The following is a 19,579-nucleotide window of genomic DNA, read 5'->3' as shown; positions in this document are numbered from 1 at the left end:
GATTTTTCCTAGTAAACACGTGGCTTCCATACCACGACCCAGCCGCAGGGCTGCCCCGCGGCTCTCGTCCTGGGAGTCATGTGTCCCGATGGCTTCACGCGCCTGCCCACGGCGGAGGCCGTGGCCCCAGTCAGTGGGGAGCTGATGGCACGCCTCCTCCACGTGGCTACACACCCGCCTTACCTGTGCGTGGACCGCTCTGGAAACCGCTTCACAGCTGAGATGCCCAGAGGCCCCCTGCACGTGGCTCTGACTGGTGGCACTCACCGGGTCTCCAGGGGACAGGTAGTGACCGCCCACGACCTCGGACGGCAGTTCAGCAGACTTCCGTGCGCCGTGTGTCGGAAAGTGTCGTCAGAATGCGGAGTTGCCCCGACCTGGGGAGAGAGGATTGTGTTCGGCCCAGGGGAAAGCGGCTGAATGACAGAAACCAGGCTTAGAAGTAGATCGGCACCTCCGGGGTGTGCGGGGCGTGTGGGGACGGGTCCGGCATCTCTGCCGACAACGTGGAAGGGGGCGGGTCGTGAGCCGGGCGCTCCCCCAGCACCGGGCCGGCGCACCGTGCAGGCGGACGCTGAGACCAAGTACAGAGAAAGAAATAACTCGAGTCCCCTTCAAGGCTGCCGGGCCTCAGCCATCGGGCTACAAATCCCCGGCGGCCCCTCAGAGAAACGGAAAAAGCCTCCCGGCTCCCGAGTCCCTCTGTGGCTCGCAGAGCACCGAGTTTAGCACTGAGCCAGGGAGGAGAAAACCGGGTATGCGCGGACCCCACACCACCAGGAAGGAAAGAGGTGTCCGTGTGAACAATAGTCAGTGAGCTGTAGCCCTCGATCCGGGTATCGAGGTGGGTTCGTGGTGCAGACGGAGGTCCGGTCACCACTGGGGCATCACGAAGGCACATGGTGTCCCCCACGGCGGGGGGGGTGGGGATGAAGAGTTGTCTTGAACAAAACCCGTTTGCACAGTTAGCGCACTCGCACCCACCGCGAAGGGGGCGCCCCCCACGCAGTCCCTCCGCCCGGGTCCCGGGCTTCCGCGGCCCTGGGGCACAGCACCCCTCCTGCAACGGCGCCCCTCGGCGCCCTCCCTCACCCAAAGCCCGCAGGTGCGCAGCTCTGCTCCGTCCTTCCCCTCGGCCGGTCCCCTTGGGGGATCTGCCTCCTTAGGGCACCTTACTGCCACCTGACTCTACAAACACGCGCTATCCCATCGCATTCAGGAGGCGCCACACTCACGCACCTAGCTCGCCCCCCAGGGCTTCCGGGTAAAGATGCCGGAATAGACACGAAACTCAGCAAACCAGAACCGCCGCGACTCGCCATCCCGGGAAGGGAGACTGGCCGTCAGTGGGAGTTCCTTGAGGGTCAGGACAGGGGAGTGGTCGCTCGGGAAGGGCACCGAGGAGTTTGTGTTGCTGGCCCCGAATGGATGCCCCAAAGGAGAGGAGGGGGCAGATGGGGGGTGAGTAGCAGGCAGGTCCCGGACCTCGGCCTCGCGCCCTCTGTCTTCCCTCCAGGGAGCGGCGTCCTGGCTGTCCTGCTCGTGACCGTGTTTCTGGAACCCATCAAAGATGCGCAGAGGAAACGCGAAGGAGACGAGGGGCCGCCTTTCTGGTCCACCCTGCTGTCGACCTTCAGGCTCCTTGGAGACAAGCGCCTGCGTCTCCTGGTGCTGCTGCCCATGTACAGCGGGTTCGAGCAGGCCTTCCTCGCGGGCGACTACACCCGGGTACGAGACAGCGCGGCGCGCGGGGCCCCTGTGCGGCCTCACCTGCGCTCGTGGGTCTCAGGGCCGCCTGCCCCGGGGCCGGGCGGGGGCCGGGGCTCCCGAGGGTGGGGGGACGCCAGGTCCTTCGCAGCCTGAGGAGAGCTGTGTTCGTGGTCTAGGTCACTCCCGCCTCCCCGGGGCCGGGCCTTACCTCCGGGGACCATGCGTCCCTCGAGATGTGTCTTCGGGGGGGAAGGGGGCCCCGGTCATGCGCGAGCCATCGCACAGAACACCTGCGGGATGCTCGCCTGCACCCGACACTGCCCGTAGTTTAGAGTCAAAAGTAGGGAAAAACATAAAATCCACGAATAACACCTGGAAGTCCCCCTCGGGCCAGTTTTCAAATGATGCGTCTCAATCCGGAGATGGATGTGGCTCTCGGGCCTGTCACCCTGTCCTGCCCTAGATGCCTGACCCACGCACTGCCCGCCCCCTTCTGTGCGCAGGGCAGGCCTCCGTGGGGCAGGCCAGCAGAGGGAGGCCGTGCCCTGGGGCGGGCCCAGCGGGAAGGCTCGGCCCCCATCCAGCTCGCTCCCTCGTGGCACGCTCACCAAGCTGCTGTCTCTCTAGCTCCCTGCCACGTGGTGTCGGGTCCTGAGGAGCCTCCCGGGGCCACGGAAAGGCTGCCTCAAACAGGGACGGTGGGCATTGGAGACCCCCTCTTCCAGAAAGGGTTGGGTGGGAGCTGGGGCTCCGAGGGGCTGGGGAGCCAGTCCCAAGGGTGCTCCCCGAGGATTGCCCTTCCTTGTCCGGAATCCGGAATTTTCTCCGAATTCGTGCCCGCCACAAGCCCCCTCCCAGGTTAAATCCGAATTCCAGGTAAACCGCAGTATCTTTTAGGCTGCGTATGTTCCGGGCGGGGTTTGTGCGTCCCGGGTCCCCTCTGGCACCCTGCTCCCGGGACGGCCCTGACGGAGGGCGGTGGGGTCGAGAGAGTCCACACAGATGACGGAACCGTCCCTTGGCCTTTGGTCAGGGCCCCTCCCACGGGCCTTGCCGCTGACCTCCGGCCTTCTTCCCCCGCCTGTGCCGTCCGAAGCAGCAGCCCGTGTCTGTGTGTCTGTCCCGGCTGTGCGCGGGGACCGGAGTGGTGGGTGCGGGCGTGAGGGCGTCGGCGGTGGCAGCACCGGGGCCGGGGGCGCAGCCGCTGGGACCTCACGGCCTCGTGCGGGAGCACTCCTGTTCTCGCCTCGGCTGAGATGCGCTGCGTTCTCTTCACTTCTTCTCCATCAGGTGTTTGCTTCCAGGGCTGTCGTAGGTTCGCACAAAACCACAGGCGGTGTAGGCTCCCGAGTCCCCCTGCCCCCTCCCCACGCAGCCTCCCCATCATCCACCTCCTGCGCCAGAACCAACAATGACATCCCGTCACCGCCCCGTCGGGGGCCGTCCTGGCGCTGGACGCCGTGGGTTGGGGCAGACACGCGAGGACACGGGGGTAAGACACTAGGGTAGCACACAGAGCGGCTTCGCCGCCCCAAGAATGCCGGGGGCTCTGCCCGTTCACGGCTCCCCACGCCTTCCTCCAGCTGTCGTGCAGAAACGACCGAATCCGCGAGGATCGGCCCAAAGCGGCGCCTCCGTGGTCCGTGAGAACACACAACGTGAGGCAAAGGCTGCGTGAGGGGAGCCCCGTCCAGATGTGTGTCCCTGTTACTTCCTACCCGGCTCGAGCACGAGGCTCCAGGCCGGTCCCGCCTGGCGGCCGTCACGCTGTAACCCCCGCGAGCCGCCCGCTCTCGTCCCCTGTGCTTCGTCCTGCAGTCCTACGTCACCTGCGCCCTGGGGATCCGGTTTGTTGGTTACGTGATGATCTGCTTCTCGGCCACCAACTCGCTGTGCTCCGTGCTGTACGGAAGGCTCTCCCAGAAGACGGGCAGAGCCGCCCTCTACGCGCTAGGTACGTGGACACGCTTCCCAGACGCGGGCGGGAATGGTGGCCGGCGGGGTGAAGGGCGTGTTCCGCTCAGCGATGGTGCAGGGGCACCACGGGGAGGCTCCCTGAAGGAGGCGACCTGTCCTCACGCGGTGCACAAAGACGCGTCCGCCTCTGTCCCTCTTGGGAAGGGAGGACAGAGGAAACACACGGCGGCCGGCGCGAATAACGAGAACTACGGGCGTCAACGGTCACCTGGCCACCCACTTAGGGTCTGAGGCGTCTGGGGCAGCGGGGACACAGCCAGAAGGGGAAACGGTAAATGTTTGCCAGCCCCTGGTGGGAGTAACCCGCATAGGTTCCCAGGTCATCCTGGCAAGCGCCCCGTGGGGGGTGGGGGGGCACTGCCCGCTCTGCAGATGAGGAAACGCAGGAACAGAGAAGTGTGGTGGCTCCCCCCGGGCCACACAGCCAGCGCGGATGCACCCGTCTCCAATGCGACAGCAGGTTCTGGACTGTCACGAGGCATGTCTCACCGCCTCGTCGAGACAGACGCCGCAGGGCGTGTGCACAAACCGTGGCCCAGAACTCAGGGCCCGCTGGGGTAAAGCCAGGAGGAGTGAGCCTGGGAGCTCCGGCCGCCCCTCCGTTCTCACCCCTGCCCGCTCGGGAGGGCGGTGCCGTCCCCAGGCCGCCACCACTCGGGGGGCGGCTCCTTCCTCACTTCGGGGTCTCCCCGGCCGGGGCACAGAGGCCCCCCCTGCCAGGCGCAGGGCACACGCCCCGCACGGTGCCTGACGCAGGGGAGGCCTGCGGTGAGCAGAGGGGTCACCCTGCTGGGCACGTGGCAGTTGGACTCTGGAGGGCACACACGCGGGCCAGCCGGCCCGGCCGGTGTCAGAATCCACGCGAGGACGTGGGTCTGGGGCATTCCCAGGAAACGTTTACACAGTGCGGCAAACGGAGACTCCGGAACCACTCGGAGCCCTCACTCCCGGCGGTTTCCCCTCTGCATCCACAGGGGCGGTGACCCACCTGTGCTGCATAATCGCCCTCCTGCTGTGGGAGCCTCACCCCCGCCAGCTGGCCGTGTTCTTCGTGTTTTCTGGCCTCTGGGGCGTGTCCGACGCCGTCTGGCAGACGCAGAACAACGGTGAGCGCCCCCGCGTCTCCCGCCTGGCCTGGCCGTGGGGGGCAGGCGGTGGCAGAGGACCCCGCGGCCGGGGCCACCTGGGGAGATGACGTGCCCGGCGGGGGGGGTAGTGGGAGGCCCGCTCCAGGTTCTTTCCGTGGACTTGAGGGACTTCCTCTGAGCGTCGGTTCAGACCCGAGGTGCAAAAGACGAGAATCACCCAAGGGTACAGCTCCCTTCCCTTCTAAGAGTGGTGGTCCCTCCCCGGCTTTCTGCTTGAGGAGCGTGCCCGGTGCCGGGCCCAGGAGGCTGGAGAGGCCTTCAAGGCGGCCTCGGTCCAGATGGGGAGATGGCTGTGTGATACCCGTGGTGGACGAGCTGGCAGGTTACCGTGACAGCCTCCAAGCAAGGGCACTGGGACTGCGGGTTCTGCTTTCTGGGAGAACGGAGTCGGGGGTGGGGAGGCGATCAGTGGGGGCTGCATCTGGAGGTCACGCCTGAGCCAGGCCCCGGCTGATTGTCCCCAGATAGAGCTGCGGTGTCAGTGGGGTGGGGAGATTGAGAGGCAGGGGGAGACCTGGGGGGCCAGGGGGGTGGGGGAGGCCAGGGGAGCTCGGGAGGCAGGGGGAGGCCAGGGGAGGCCAGGGGAGCTCGGGAGGCAGGGGGAGGCAGGGGGAGGCCGGGGGAGGCCAGGGGAGCTCGGGAGGCAGGGGGAGGCCGGGGGAGGCCAGGGGAGCTCGGGAGGCAGGGGGAGGCCGGAGCAGCTCGAGAGGTATGCCACAGAGCAGACTGGGTGCTCGTGAGCAGCAGACATCCACCCCTCGCAGTCTTGTGCCTGCCAGTCTGAGACCAAGACAGCGGAGGCCTCTTCCTGGTTCAGAGAGCTGTGTCCTCACGTGGCAGAAGAGACAGGGGGGCTCTCTGGAGACCCCTCATAAGGACACAGGTCCAGCTCACGAGGAGTCGCCTCGTGACCGAATCGCCCCCCCAGAGGCCCCACCTCCTGACACCGTCACCTCGGGGTTAGGGGTCAACCTATGAATTTGGGGGACACAGGTGTGGTGGCCACAGAGGATGGGACACGCTGAGGGGACAGCTGGGCCAGGATGCCGGGTGGTGGAGTGGAGAGGCTGGGGGCCGACGGGGGCCAGGCTGCCCGGGGAGGGTCCAGCTTCGCTCAGCAGAAAGCGCTCACCCCGGGAAGGACGAGGCCGGCCCCGTCAGGTTACGGAGGGACGGACGTCTGCGGTGTTAACTCGGGAAAGACAGCACAGAGCTGCACGGAGGAGGCGGCCGTGGCTGCGCAGAGCAGGAGGGGAGGGAAGGTGAGGAGGCCAAGCTTCCGGACAGAATGCACAGCGTGCGGGAGCCGCCGGGCCAGCGGGTGGGCAGGGCCTGTGGCCTCGGGAGCAGCGTCCCAGGATGGGGGGGAAGGGCAGACACACGGCGGGGGGCACAGACACAGAGAGGACGCGGGTGGGGGCTCTCAGCACTGACAGGTGCTTCTGTGTAAGGTCCACACTCACGAGGATGCGTCTAGATCCGAGTCAGGGGAAGAGTGAGGGAAGGGCCAGCAGAGGGGAAGGCGGCTGAATGAGGGCATGAGGACGAGGAACAGGGGGACAGGAGCACAGAGGTGTCCCCCTGGCTCTGAGGAGGACAGCCGCCCTTTGGGAACCACAGGAAGGAAGTCGGAATAAAGATCCACAGGAGGACTTGTCACCCCGAGGAGAGGAGTTAGCAGAGTTCTCACAGAGAGCTGGCCAGGGACAGTGGGGACAGCAGGGGACAACAGGGACAACGGGGACAGTGGGGACAGCGGGGGACAGTGGGGACAGCAGGGGATAGTGGGGGACAGCAGGGATAGTGGGGGACAGCGGGCACAGCAGGGGACAGCAAGGGACAGCGGGAACAGCAGGGACAATGGGGACAGAGGGGACGGTGGGGGGCAGCGAGGACAGCAGGGGACAGCAGAGACAACAGGGGACAGTGGGGGACAACAGGGACAGTGGGGGACAGCGAGGACAGCAGGGGACAGTGGGGACAACGGGGACAGCGGGGACAGTGGGGGACAGGAGAGACAACAGGGGACAGCGGGGACCACGGGAGACAGTGAGGGACAACGGGGACAGCAGGGCACAGCGGGGACAGCGGGGACAGCGGGGACAGCCAGGACAGGCCGCTTTAGTGAGCTATACTGCATGCTAGATGCTGGGAAGGCACTCAGGGACAGAGCCCACGGGCAGGCTCACTGTCACCCACACTCGGGGAGCCGGGGGGGGGGGGGGGCAAAGCAGAAAGGCAAGGTCACATGCAAGGGCCGGGCCCCGAGGGCAGAGTTAGGACTGGGGCCCAGGCCTGGAGCTGCCACCCAGAGCCCCGGCCGTTCCTTTAGACCATCTCTGGAGTCGGCCGGGAGCGAGTGCAGAGCCAGCTGGTGTCCCCGAGGCTTGGCCACCCACACACACAGGCCAGGAGGCAGTGACACGGCACTTGCCAGGTCACACAGGGTGCAGCCTGAGACAGAGGCCACCAGAGGTCGGGCTGAGGGTGATGGGTGTCTGTAGGATGCGAGGCCCCACAGGGATGGGTGGCGAGAGACACACAGCAGAGGAGGGGACCATCGTGGCACAGGGGTCCAAGGGCCTGGCCCTGACTTCAGGGGCGCGCCGTGCTGGGCCGTTGGTCGTAAGGCTTCCGGGCGGGAGGCTGTGCACGGAGGGTCTCACTCCCGCTGAGCAGGAGGACCCCCCGTGGGAGGGAAGCGAAGGTCACCTTGCAGGTGACAGGGGCAGCGGGGGCGGGTCCGGCTGCACAGTGAGTGGCTGGAGCCCAGCAGGTGGCCAAGGAGGCCCCGTGGAGATCTGAGCAGGGGGCTCGACCAGCCCCCAGGGAGGCCTGATGTGGGAGTCAGCCGGAGCCGAGCGATTGGGGCGTCAGGGGGGCTCCCGTGTCAGCTGTCGGCGGTGATGGGATGAGCCAGAGCCGAGGGGCCTGGGAGGCACCGCCGGGACGGGAGAGGGAAGCAGGGGCGTGGGCGGCAGGGGTGGAAGCCACGTGACCGCGGGCTTAGATTTGGGGAGTGGGTGAAAATGACAGCCGAGTTTCCCACAGACCCATCTACAGCCTGGGATGGGGAGGGGTGTCAGGGGCCCAGGACTGGCCAGGAAGAGAGCCGCTTCCCCTAGAGATGCGACCACCCAGCCTTGACCTGGGAAACAGCAGGGGGCTAGAAATTCAGTCGGGCCCATCCTCTGACTCCTCGAGGGCGGGAGGCCGGCTGCTGCCCCTGCGGCCACTACCTCGGCCCTCACGGCCTCCGGACCCCGCGGTGGCCCCTTCCTTACGACCTGTGTGCTTGTCAGCTCACAGGGCAGCTGAAAAACGTCTTCGGACAGAGCGGACCCTGCTGCGTTTAAGGGCTTCGGGCTTCACGGCCTGTCTACTGTCCCCATAGCGCCAGTGAAGGAAGGACGCACAGACACTGGCGTTAGCGTTCTTGGCGGTCCCGAGTTGTAAACCAGGGACAGGTCACGTCACCCAGCGAACCCGCACGCAGGGGTGGGCGACTGCGGGCGTGTTACTGCCAGCTTGCGGGCGTCTCTGACCCCTCGGGACTTTCTTCGTGTCTGCACGTTAAAGGTCAGGCGAGGGACCGGGGGAGGGGCCGCATGCCGCGTGACACTCCTTACGGTAAGCCTCCAGCTGCTTCAGGCGACTGGGGCAAAAATGCTTGGCTTTCTTTCCCCCCGAGACACGGGAATCGCGGCTCTCGCCCTCCTTTCCCGGCCTCGGACGCGGGAGACTGAGGCCGAGCCTCGTCCCGATTGTTCAGACCACGTCAGGCGAGGTCTCGCGGGTGAGCGGCCGGGTGGATGGCCGGAGGAAGGACTGCCTTGAGTTAAAATGAGCTATTTCCGTCTTCTTGCACAGGCACAAACTTATTTTTTTTTTTTTTTTCAAGGAGAGACTGGTTGCGGGGGAAAATTGTTCTTTTCATGATTTAAGACTTTCTTTTGGAGTCTGAGCTCGCAGGGGCCTCAGCGGGGAGCGATGGTTCACTCCCCGAGTCCCCTGCAGGCTGACTCCACCAGGCTGGCCTAGAACTCACGGCCGGGCAGCACGGAGCGTCCCCGCGGTCTTTGTGTGTATGAAGGCTGGAAGTTTGGTCAGCTTTTGCCGCCACGGCCCCCGCCAAGAGCAGCTCTCTCTTGTGTTTTGAAAGAGCGAGTTGGACTTCTCATCTTGTCCCTGGACGTGTGTCTGTCGTTTGAGACGATACGTGAGGCGAGCCCGTCCTTTCCCGATCCGTGAGGCAGCATGCGGTTCTGTGTTCTCGCCGTCGCTTCCCAATTCAAACACTGACGCAGAATAAACCAGATGCCTGGCCCACCCGGCCGCCCTCCCGGGGCTGTGCAGCCCGATGCTGGACATCCCCCGGGGCTCCAGAGGCTCCCGCAGAACCTTCGATCTGGGCCACTTGTTCCCGTCTGTTCATTCACCCTGACGGTTCAGGAAAGACAGGTGCCGTTGCTATAGCAACCCTCACACACCAGTGCGCTGCATTTGAGATTCAGAACGTCTGGGCTAAAAATACTCCCTCGCCCTGCTAGCCGCCCAAAGGGCTGTTCTGGGTTGATGAACACAGAAAACGTGAGCTCTTATGTGCCCAGTTCACTTAACCTGTCTTTTCCAAGCAAACAAGACGGCCCCAGGACCCGTTCACGCCTCATGCGAGGACAGGAGTCAGCCTCTGCCCGCGCCCACCCACCGGCGCCTTCCTGGGGCGGGATGGGGCTGGCAGAAAGGCTCCTTTTCTTTTTAAGTAACCTTTTTATTTTGGAATCATTTGAGCTCACAGAGAAGTTGCAAAGACAGTCTGGAGAGTTCCCGTATACCGTTGACTTAGTTTCCCCTAACGCTAATCTTACAAAATCGTGGTAACACTTGTCAAAACTAAGAAAGTAATGTTGGTACATGAGTCAACTAAACTCTAGACTTTATTTGGTTTTCTCTAGTTTGTGTGCTCCAGGGTCCCACCCAGAGGCCACACCCAGGGCCCCCAACCAGGCCCCCACCCAGGGTCCCATCCAGGGCACCTATCGCGTTGAGTTGCCACATCTCCTTTGTCTGATCTGTGAAAGTTTCTCATTGTTCCTTGTTGTTCATGACCTTGACAATTCGGAAGAATACCGGTCAGGCATTTGGTAGCCTATCTCTCATTTGGGGTTATCAGATGTTTCCCATGATTAGGCTGGAGTTATGGCTCTGGGGGAGGAAGCCTCCAGAATAAAGTGCTTTTCTCATCACATCAGTCACTGAGGATGAGAAGAACCTTGATAGGCGGTCAGCCTGGACCCGCCAGACTCAAATTTAATCTTGAAATCTAAAGATGCCAACCTCCAGACAAACACATTAGCTTAAAGTCAGAGTGGCCGTGTCACTAGAATATTCATGAAATTGGGGTGTGTTTGCTCTGGCGCTGTACCTACTAAGGGGGCCACCATACCTGTTGGCCATGGAACATGGAAACACCTGCCACTCACAGCCCTGGTGTCTCAGACTTGGATTTCCTTCCTACTCCCCCCACCCCCCACCTCCCGTCTGGTGACCATCAGTGTGTTCTCTGTAGGTAAGAGTCTGTTTCTCGGTTTTCCTCTCTCTTTTTTCCTTATGATTGTGTGTTTTGTCTCTCAAATTCCACCTACGAGCGAAGTCCTATGGTATTTGTCTTCCTGTGACTGACTTATTTCGCTTAGCGTAATACACCCTAGTTCCATCCGTGTCGTGGTAAATGGCAAGACTTCGTCCTTTTATGACTGATTGATATTCCATTGTATACATGCCACATCTTCCTTATCCATTTGTCAGTCAGTGGACATTTGGGCTGCTTCCGTCATCTGGCTCTTGTGCATGATCCTGCCATAAACGTCGGGGTGCTTGTATCCCTTTGAATCGGTATTTTTATACCCTTCGAGTAAATACCAAGCAGTGCAATTGCTAAATCATAGGGTAGTTCTATCTTTTTTTAATGTTTACTTACTTTTGAGAGAGGGAGTGAGAGAGAGCGAGCGGGGAAGGGGCAGAGAGAGAGGGAGAGAGAGAATCCAGCAGGCTCTGTGCCCGATGTTGGGGCTTGATATCATGAACCGTGAGATCATAACCTGAGCCGAAACCAAGAGTCGGACATTTAACCCGCTGAGCCACTCAGGCGCCCTGAGGTAGTTCTATTTTTAACTTCTGAGGAACCTCACACTGTTGTCCATAGTGGCCCCACCAGTTTGCTTTCCCACCAACAGCGCACAAAGGTCCCTTTCTCTCCACATCCTCGCCAACACCTGTGCTTTCTTGTGTTGTTGGTTTTAGTCATTCCGACAGGCGTGAGATGATATCTCATCCCGGTTTTGATTTGCATTTGCCTAAGGATGAGTGACGGGCACATTTCCTGAATCTGTTGACCATCCATAGGAAGACGAGAAATCTTCAAAATACCCTGAGGAACTGCTAACTCCCAGGTCTTGTTATCAGACTCTCTTTGTGGGTGAACTTGTACTAAGATGGACGTCTCGCAGACCCGGACCACAAGGGCACCTCCTGTGAGCCTTCCAAACAGCCTCCTGTTGTCCCAAACACACGTATGTTGTTCATAATGTGCCTCTCACGTTGTATCGTGCCGGTGGCCTTGCCCTCCTGAGTCCCTCCCGTGATAGGTGGACAGCCGAGTAACCAGATGCCAAGAAAAACCCTCTGGGTGTTGATGTTCACAGGCAGGGCCACAGGAAACCTTGCTGCTGGCCCCCGACCTTCCCCGCGGTGCTGGAAGGCCTCTCTTCCCTCCATCCCTCCCCTGCAGAATGTAGGGAGAGGGAACAGGGCAAAGGGCAAGGGAAGGAGGGGAGCCGGGGAAGGGAGGTGTGTGAGAGTTCCGTGTGTGCTCTCTCTCCCACCGTGCACAGCTGCCCGCCGTGCAGGAAGGGAAGGACGGTCCCAGGAAAGTCCCCACGACTTCCCAGACTCCCGCTGTCCCCAGGAATAACAGGCGCAGATCACGTCTGGCCCCACTGAGGCTGGGGGCAGAGGGCAGTCCGTTCATCCTACCCGAGCTACAGGACTACACTTGACACGTTGGTCTACTTATTGTCTCACGCTTTCTACTCTGGTTACACGTCCTGTGTTACCTCCACTCCCACCCGGGGTGGGGGACTTCTGGGCAATAACCAGAAGGAACGAAGAGGAAGAGGCAGCTCTTGTCCTGGAATCGCCCCCCCCCCCACCCCCGTTTCCTTGTGTTACTATTTATCCTCCCAGCGAGCGCATCGGGTCTCTGACATGGCGCAGCAACCCCGCGGGACGTGGGCTCGGTGTTTTACCTGTTGGTTCCCTACTCGCTTCATGAAGTCGCCGTCCATCCACGGGTCCACTTGGCCATTCCACGAGTACTTTTACTGACACTTTGAGAGCGCTGGAATTACTGTGATGAGGATGGGACGCTGGGCAGGATGGCCTCGTGGGGAACTTGACCGAAAAATCAGAGGCGTGCCGCCGCTGGCCGGCCACGTGCAAGGGCACGAGGCATAGAAGCCTGGCAGTGGGGCCGGAGTGAGGGGCACGCTCCACAGCGACAGGTGGTGCTGGGCTGGGACAAGGCCAGGTGACAGCGGCATCTGCCCCCCTGATGAGATATTTGTTCTACCCCAAAGCCAGGCGGGGCCACTGAAGGCACCGGTGTGGGAGGGATATGACACGTTTACACTGTAGAAAGATGGCCGTAGCGGCAGTGTGGGGTAACACGGAGCAGGTAAGACAAAAGAGGAGGAAACAGGTCTGGAGCCGACGAGAGATAAGGCAGGGAACCGTCGAGACGGTTCTGGATATCCTGGAGAGGAGCCTCACGGCGTTCGTCTTTGCTTGGGACCCCAGGGAGTGGTCGTGCCTCGTGTGGCACACAGGTCAGGCCTCCAAGCTCACCTTTTCCTTTCCCACGTAGTCACCCACCGAGTGACGGCTTGACCCGAGTTCCCACCAGTGCTAACGTCGCGTGAATTCTGTGTTTCCTTTACGTACGATGCTTCCTCACTGCCAACGATGTGTCGCCTGACTTGGCAAAGTCCCCATCGTGAAATAATTCCGGTTTTGGTACGAAGAGAAAATTTCTGATTTTGTTGAGAAAATTGGGCAGCAGGAAAGCCACCGTTTTCAGCAATAGCTGAAAGCAATCGTTTGAGGTTTTGAAGCAACGTGTTCATACCCGTGTCTCCCCCGCAGCTCTTTACGGCGTTCTGTTTGAGAAGAACAAGGAGGCTGCCTTTGCGAACTACCGCCTGTGGGAATCGCTAGGCTTCGTCATCGCCTTTGGATACAGCACATTTTTGTGTGTCAACGTCAAACTCTACATCCTGCTGGGGGTCCTGAGTCTGGCCATGCTGGCCTACGGGACCGTGGAGTATCTGGAGGCCAAGAAGGCGGCCAGGCCAGCCGCTGCGGAGCAGGCAAAGCCAGCAGAGGGGGAGGAAACGGAGACAGCCATGTGAAAGGGACGCGCACCAGGCCCGGGAGCCCCGCGTCCCCAGGAGAGCTCCATCTGAAGTGCCTCAGACTTTATAACCGATTCTTCTCAACTACGACAGCGACACCGAGCCGTCCTGAAGACATCACACTGTCACATGGTTTTGTGTGATTTTTTTTCGATTCTAATAAGCGTTCCATCCACACTGTCACTCGCAGAGATCGAGAGGGAACGTGAAGGGATCCATTCATCTCACAAAGGAAGAAAGTCCGGTGTATCATCAGCCAACGGGAACTTGCTTAGATACAACAAACCACTGTACTTGCTTCTGTCGTACTCGCTGTTGTGGTCATTCGTGAGAATTGGAAGGATGTGGACGTAGGGAGTCCAACACCGTCGTTTTACAAATGGGATGTCCAGGCAAGCCCGCCGACTCCCTCCCGGAGTCAGTGAATGACAAAGCCAGGCAAGAGTTTACGTCTCTTGAAGCTTATAGACGATGAGTTTCTAAATAAACGCAACTACATCATGGACTTATCTTCTGTGCAAACACTTTTACTCTAAATACTCAGTAGAGCACACACACACCAGTCACCAAGTGAGTGAGCCCTCCGTAGACTAGAACGCGTAAGACAGCTGTTACACACGCACCTTCCGATCAGAACCCGCATCCACCAACGGTCTATTCCCTCTATTCCCACCCTCGTCGTCTTTAACAAGCTGCTAACGCTGGCCTCTGCCCCCTGCTGAGCCTCTCCCTTTTCCAGGCTCTCAGAGCCCTCTGGCCCCTCTGACGGTGTCCTGGGGTTTGTCACCCTTGCCCCCTTCACCCCAAGGCACCTGCTCTTTGCCCAGGCTTCTCCCTCCACTTCCCGTGAAGCCCATCCCACTTCCCCATGAACTGGCACCCCCACCCAGGCCCCAGCCTCCGTTGCAGCCTGGCACTCTTCCAGACCTTCAGCGGAGCCCCATCAGGTCAAACCTCTGTTGAAAACCCTTCCATGGCTCCCCATCTCAATGAGGCGAGTTGAGTCCTGTCCCAAGGAGACCGCCAGGCTCCTCTCCAGGACATCTTGTTCCAGACCTTTGCTCGCACGCCTCTGCGACCTTGAGAATCTTCCGGCCCCTCCACACCAACGCACCCAGCTCATGACAGGCACGGTCCCCTCCACCTTGGAGGCTGGGGCTTCCGTAAATAAACCCTGTGGCGTTCCTGGATGCAAATCAGGTAAGACAGGCCGGTGTGGAACTGATCTTCGGTTTCTCTCTCGGCTCAGGGCCTCTGAGAGGGAGACACCCCAACTCGCTTAGGAATCCCTCCTACCTTCCAGAGGCGCCCTGGAAGATTATCCTGGAAAAAAACGGGCCACACCGTCCTGACCCCACCGGGCGTCTGCTGAGACATAGATGACACTGAGAAGCGTGCCCTGGGCCAACGGTCGACAGGAAAGCACCCCCCCCCCCACCCCAGGCTGAGAGCAGAGCCGGAAGTTTGTGCAAAGCCCTGGAGAGACCTGGAGAGGCACCTGTCCAAACTGGCACCCCACGGCAAAGCCCAGACACAGGGGGGACGCAGGCAGGCCTGATATTTTACGTTACTTTATCTTATTTTGTCTCGTTTTATTTTACTTATTTTTTAATTATTATTTTCGAAGGCCGGGGAGGTGCCCTTGGTGATTGGTGACATTGGGCAGCTTGCTGTCGAGTGTCTGGCTTAAACAGCAAAGGCTGGATGCTCTGCTCTGTCGCTCGGGGTGCCAGCCCCTTCCTGATCCATTGGGCACTCGAAGATGAGGGGAGCGTGGGCTGAGGGGCCTGGTCTGGAACTTGGGGCCCCAAGGCCAGCCTGGTCCCAACGCGGGGAGCAAAGGCTCTCTCAGTAAGGGCTGAGGGCACGGTGTCCCCCGGCACCCCCACAGCAGGGTTCTCGCTGGCCTTGAAAGAGGCTGAGGGGTCCCACGGGCCCTGACCTCGTTTGCCATTGTTGATGCAGTGACAGAGGCCCACAGGTCAGCGCTGCCGCGGACACGGGCTGTGGTCCGGGGCGGCCGGCCGGTGCTCCCGGAGGCTCTGGGCAAGTGGCTCTCTCCCATCCGCCAAACGAGCCGCCTGGCTGGACATCGGGTCTCCCCGAACATCGCCTCCTACACCATCACCGCCTTCTCTTCTCTCTCCCCGCTCCGAACAGTCTGATGAGAAGAGTTGGTGAGCTTGCCCCTGCGCCCAGCTGTGGGGCCTGGCCGGCGGGTGAAGGATGGGTGGCCAGTGGCCTCGGTCAGACGAGCACTTCCTGCCTCGCCCGTGCCAGCGGGAAGCCTGGATTGTAGCAGAAGGGAAGTGATTGAGTCTCGCTCTCAGTCTTCCATTTGTACGGTGAAGATCTCCCCGCTTCCCGGAATCCGGACAAGGTGTTGTTGTGAAACTCCGTGTACAACGGGGTGTCCCCGCCTCCTCCCCGGACTGAGGTTAAAAGACAGCCCTGCCCGTGCGACCCTAGACTCCGTGGCGTTATTACAAACCTCGACTGATCTGATCCAACAACCATAAATCGCTTGGCCCGACTCCCAGGGCTCAGCAACAAATACCTAATTTTACTGCTCGCTCAGAGTAACTGAAGGGGGTGAGGTTCAACAACTATAGAACGTATGAATGTATATATGTCACAATGTATGATTAAAAACCTTCCTGAAACCAGAGATAAATCTAAAATAAAATGGCAAAGGTAGAAATAGGAAAGTTAAAAGCACCTAATAAAGAGAAAGTAAATGTCTTAAAAAATCTAGGCTTGCAGCCGGTAGGGAGTTCCTGCAATTTACAAAAATGAGCCCAAGCGTCCTGGCAGCCAAGGCAATTAAAAAAAAAAAAAAAAAAGACATTATATAATCATCACTACTTGATAAAAGGGGCCTTGTCAGTGTTTTCACAGAGAATCATTTTCCAGGTCCTAAAATGTAAAGGGGTGGGTGTTCATGCGGGTCCCCCAGTGGAGACCGGGGGCAGGCACGGCAGACCCGGTCTGACGGACCTCCGCGTGTGTTTTATGGCGGTTTAATCGCCGCGACCCTTGACGGAGCAGAGGGCCTGCAGTCCGAATGGGGTCCTGTGCACAGGTGGCTCGGGGAGCCAGCACGCCCAGGGCGCGGGCTTCGGGGACGGCTGGGTCACTTTCTGCTGCGGGAGCCTAGAGCCTTCTCCTCCAGAGCCAGGGCCCAGGGCCTTCGGAGATCCTACCCTACCCCCGAAGGGGGCTGGATCGGGGTCCACTCCAACCTGGGTTATTCAGGAGTCACAGCACACAAGCCATTTCACTGGTCAGCAAGTGACCGAGCCAGAGAAGAAATACCAACGGACTTCACCACTTCTGGCCTCACGTCGAAATCAAACCCAGAGAGTCTCCTTCCTCCGGGGCCTCTTCCAGGCCCACTTCTGGCCACTGGCCCCAACTCGAGTCCTCCCAGAAGCCCCTGCGCCCCCTTCCCGACCACGTGACCGTTTGTCCCCCCGCCCCCCGACCCTGGCCCACAGTGTGCTAATGTCCCCAAGCCCTGCGTCCCTGGGCGCTCACCGCTGCCTTGCTGAATCACTTCCTCTCCAGCTCACAGACCCACGAGGCCTGGCCTTCTCTTTCCAACGTCGGCATAAAATATATGCGATGTGGGCCTCGTCACGGAGTGTGTCCCAGTCGCCTCACCCCAGCTAAACCAGGAGTCTCCGTGCACGCGTGCTCTGGTGAGGTGACCAGGCAGGCGCCTCACTCTCCCGAGTCTGCTGGCCTCCAGACCCCCACCAGGCACCCCCGGAACCCAACGCAGTGGGAGAGCACCATGCAGCACAGGTGTCCCGTGAGTGGCAGGGCAGGCCCCCAGCCTCAGGATCAGCACTACCGAGCGCTTGACCCCCCGCAAGCCTTCCACGTGCGTGACCTCATTTCGCGACCTCCTGACTCGTGGGCATCCGGCTTGGTCTTTCCTGACCTCTGACCCAAAGGCACTAAGTCCTTCTCAGGTGCCCAGGGCCCAGCGCAGGGGCCTGACTTCGGGCAGTCCGGGGTGGAGCCCGGGTACGAGCAGTTTTAAAGGCTCCCCCTGTAACGGGGCGCTTGGGGGGCTCGGTAGGCTAAGCCACCGACCTCGGCTCAGGTCATGATCTCGCAGTACCTGGGTTCGAGCCCCGCGTCCGTCTCTGTGCTGACAGCTCAGAGCCCGGAGCCTGCTTCCGATTCTGTGTCTCCCCCTCTCTCTGCCCCTCCCCTGCTCGTGCTCTGTCTCTCTCTCTCTCTCTCTCTCTCCCAAAAATAAACAAACAGACAAAATTAAATAAATAAAATCTCCCTTGTGGTTTGACTCTGTGGTTGATATATGAGTCTAACTGAGCATTGCTTTTATTTTTGTTTATTTATTTATTTAATATTATTTTAGAGAGAGAGAGAGTGTGCGGGGAAGGGGCAGCGAGAGAGAGAGAATCCCAAGCAGGCTCCACACCCAGTGCAGAGCCCGATGGGGGTTCCATCCCAGGACCCTAAGATCATGACCTGAGCTGAAATCAAAAGCCAGACGCTCAACCGGCCGAGCCCCCAGGCGCCCCGTAACCAAGCATTGCTTCTAAAGCAGATTATTTCTGGGTCCTTGACGCTTCGTGCTCACTTAATTAGTTCATGGCATGTGAAGTGCGTTTTTTAAAGTTGGAGACAACTTCTAAAGAATTTCTGGGACTAAATATTCACTCATTATTTATTCGTTCATTGCAAATATTCATTAGATACTGTTATTACCGTGGTTCGCGTCATCTGATGTCACAGGATTCCGTTGCCCCTGGGATGCCGTAAAACAACACAAAGATAATAATAGTTCCACCCACATTTAGCCAACCAGCCTAGGGAAACTCCACACCGTGGCGCACTGAGGCCCCAGGAGCACACACACCTTGGCCACTGGTACCTCCAGCCTCGGCCACTCCCTCACTGTGAACGGCACCCCTTGCTCTCCCCCCCGCCAGCCTCCAGTGGCCCTGAACCCCCGCCCAGGTGGCCTGGAGCCCCTCGGAGGCTCCCCCTCCTCCTCGGCCACCCGCAGGCAGGCGGGCATCCCGAGGTCCGGCCCCTGCCAGGGACCACCCTGGTGCTCTGGTCCCCCTCCCACGCAGAGTCACCGGCCGCAGCCTCCTCCCCGACACTGCCGTCACCCCCCCTGTCACCCCCCATCAGTCACCAGCCCTGTCCATTTTGCTTTCTGGAACTCTTCCAAACCCCTTCTCTCCCTGTGGTCTCTGTTGGCGGATGACCCCATCAACAGTCCCTCGAAGTGCAAGGTTGACACGGTACTGTCCCTGTCCCTTCACCAGTAATGGCCGTTCTCTTCAGGATAAAACCCCAATGCCCCCACCTGGGGTGCGGGGCTCCCCATAACTTGTCCCACCTCACCTGACCACCCCCCCCCACCCCAAGTATCAACATATCAACATCCCTGTCTCTTACATCTCTGTGACTTTGTGGTCATTGCTGGCTTTATGAAAATACCCGTCCTCCTCCTCTGCCTGGCTGACTATCTCAGCGCTCAAAGTTCAGCTTAGATGTCACTTCTTCCTTGTAAAACCGGCCTGCTCTCCGCAGGCAGCGACCTGCCTGCGTCAGGTGCCCTTTCAATGCGTCCCGGAGCCTTCTGTCCTCTCCTTCACGCCGGCTGGCACCTGCAACGATCTGTCCCCTCCCATGTGGGGGTGAGAATGTGGGCAGATCACACAGCTGGAAGGTAATCTGGCGGTCGGGCCATTTCCCATCCCTCCCATCCCGTCCCTCCCTCCCACGGGGCTTATCAGCCTGCAGGGCGCGGATGAGGACAGACTGCCCGGTGAGCGAGAAAGCCAAGTGGGTGGGACCCCGCGTGCTCCCCGCTTTGCCGCTGCCGGAGCCCCGGCAGGAGCCCAGGCCACAGCGCTTACACAGCGCCCCCTGGCGGGCAGGGTGGCCACCGTCGCCCTCACACGCTGGCAGAGGGGCATCCTGTCCCTGGAAGGTGCTGACACGTGCTCACCAGGCCACCCTGCGGCTCCCCCCCCGGCCCTCTCCGTAAGTGTGGCCAGGCACCTTCCCGACGCCCCGCGCCTCGTTCGGTGTAGAACAAAACCCTGCCTCCCAGCGAGGGGCTCCTTTGCCCTTTCCCCCAACTTCCTCACAGAAACAGAACAAAACAACGGAAGGCCTCCCTACCAGCCGCTTTGGAAGGGCCAGGCTTTATCGGGGAGTTCAAAGGCAAAGCGTGGAACAGACCTGCATCTGTGTTTCCCCTCGGGATGGTCTCCTATA

General features: G+C 60.5%; 1 protein-coding gene across 4 annotated transcripts in view; it reads left to right on the top strand.

The window, feature by feature from the left end:
- The window catches only part of UNC93A (unc-93 homolog A), a 41,106-nt gene extending 27,302 nt beyond the window's left edge, over positions 1-13,804 (top strand). For all 4 annotated transcript variants that reach the window (XM_042940299.1, XM_042940297.1, XM_042940295.1 and 1 more), the window contains 4 exons: positions 1,517-1,728; positions 3,529-3,664; positions 4,662-4,793; positions 13,038-13,804. In XM_042940299.1, coding sequence (XP_042796233.1) covers positions 1,517-1,728; positions 3,529-3,664; positions 4,662-4,793; positions 13,038-13,303 — 746 coding nt within the window. In that variant the 3' untranslated portion in view covers positions 13,304-13,804. The remainder of the gene's footprint in view (positions 1-1,516; positions 1,729-3,528; positions 3,665-4,661; positions 4,794-13,037) is intronic.
- Positions 13,805-19,579: the final 5,775 nt, after the last annotated feature.

This window comes from Panthera leo, chromosome B2, assembly GCF_018350215.1.
Source record: "Panthera leo isolate Ple1 chromosome B2, P.leo_Ple1_pat1.1, whole genome shotgun sequence".
Lineage (NCBI taxonomy): Eukaryota > Metazoa > Chordata > Mammalia > Carnivora > Felidae > Panthera > Panthera leo.
This window is presented reverse-complemented; position numbering and strand designations above follow the sequence as displayed.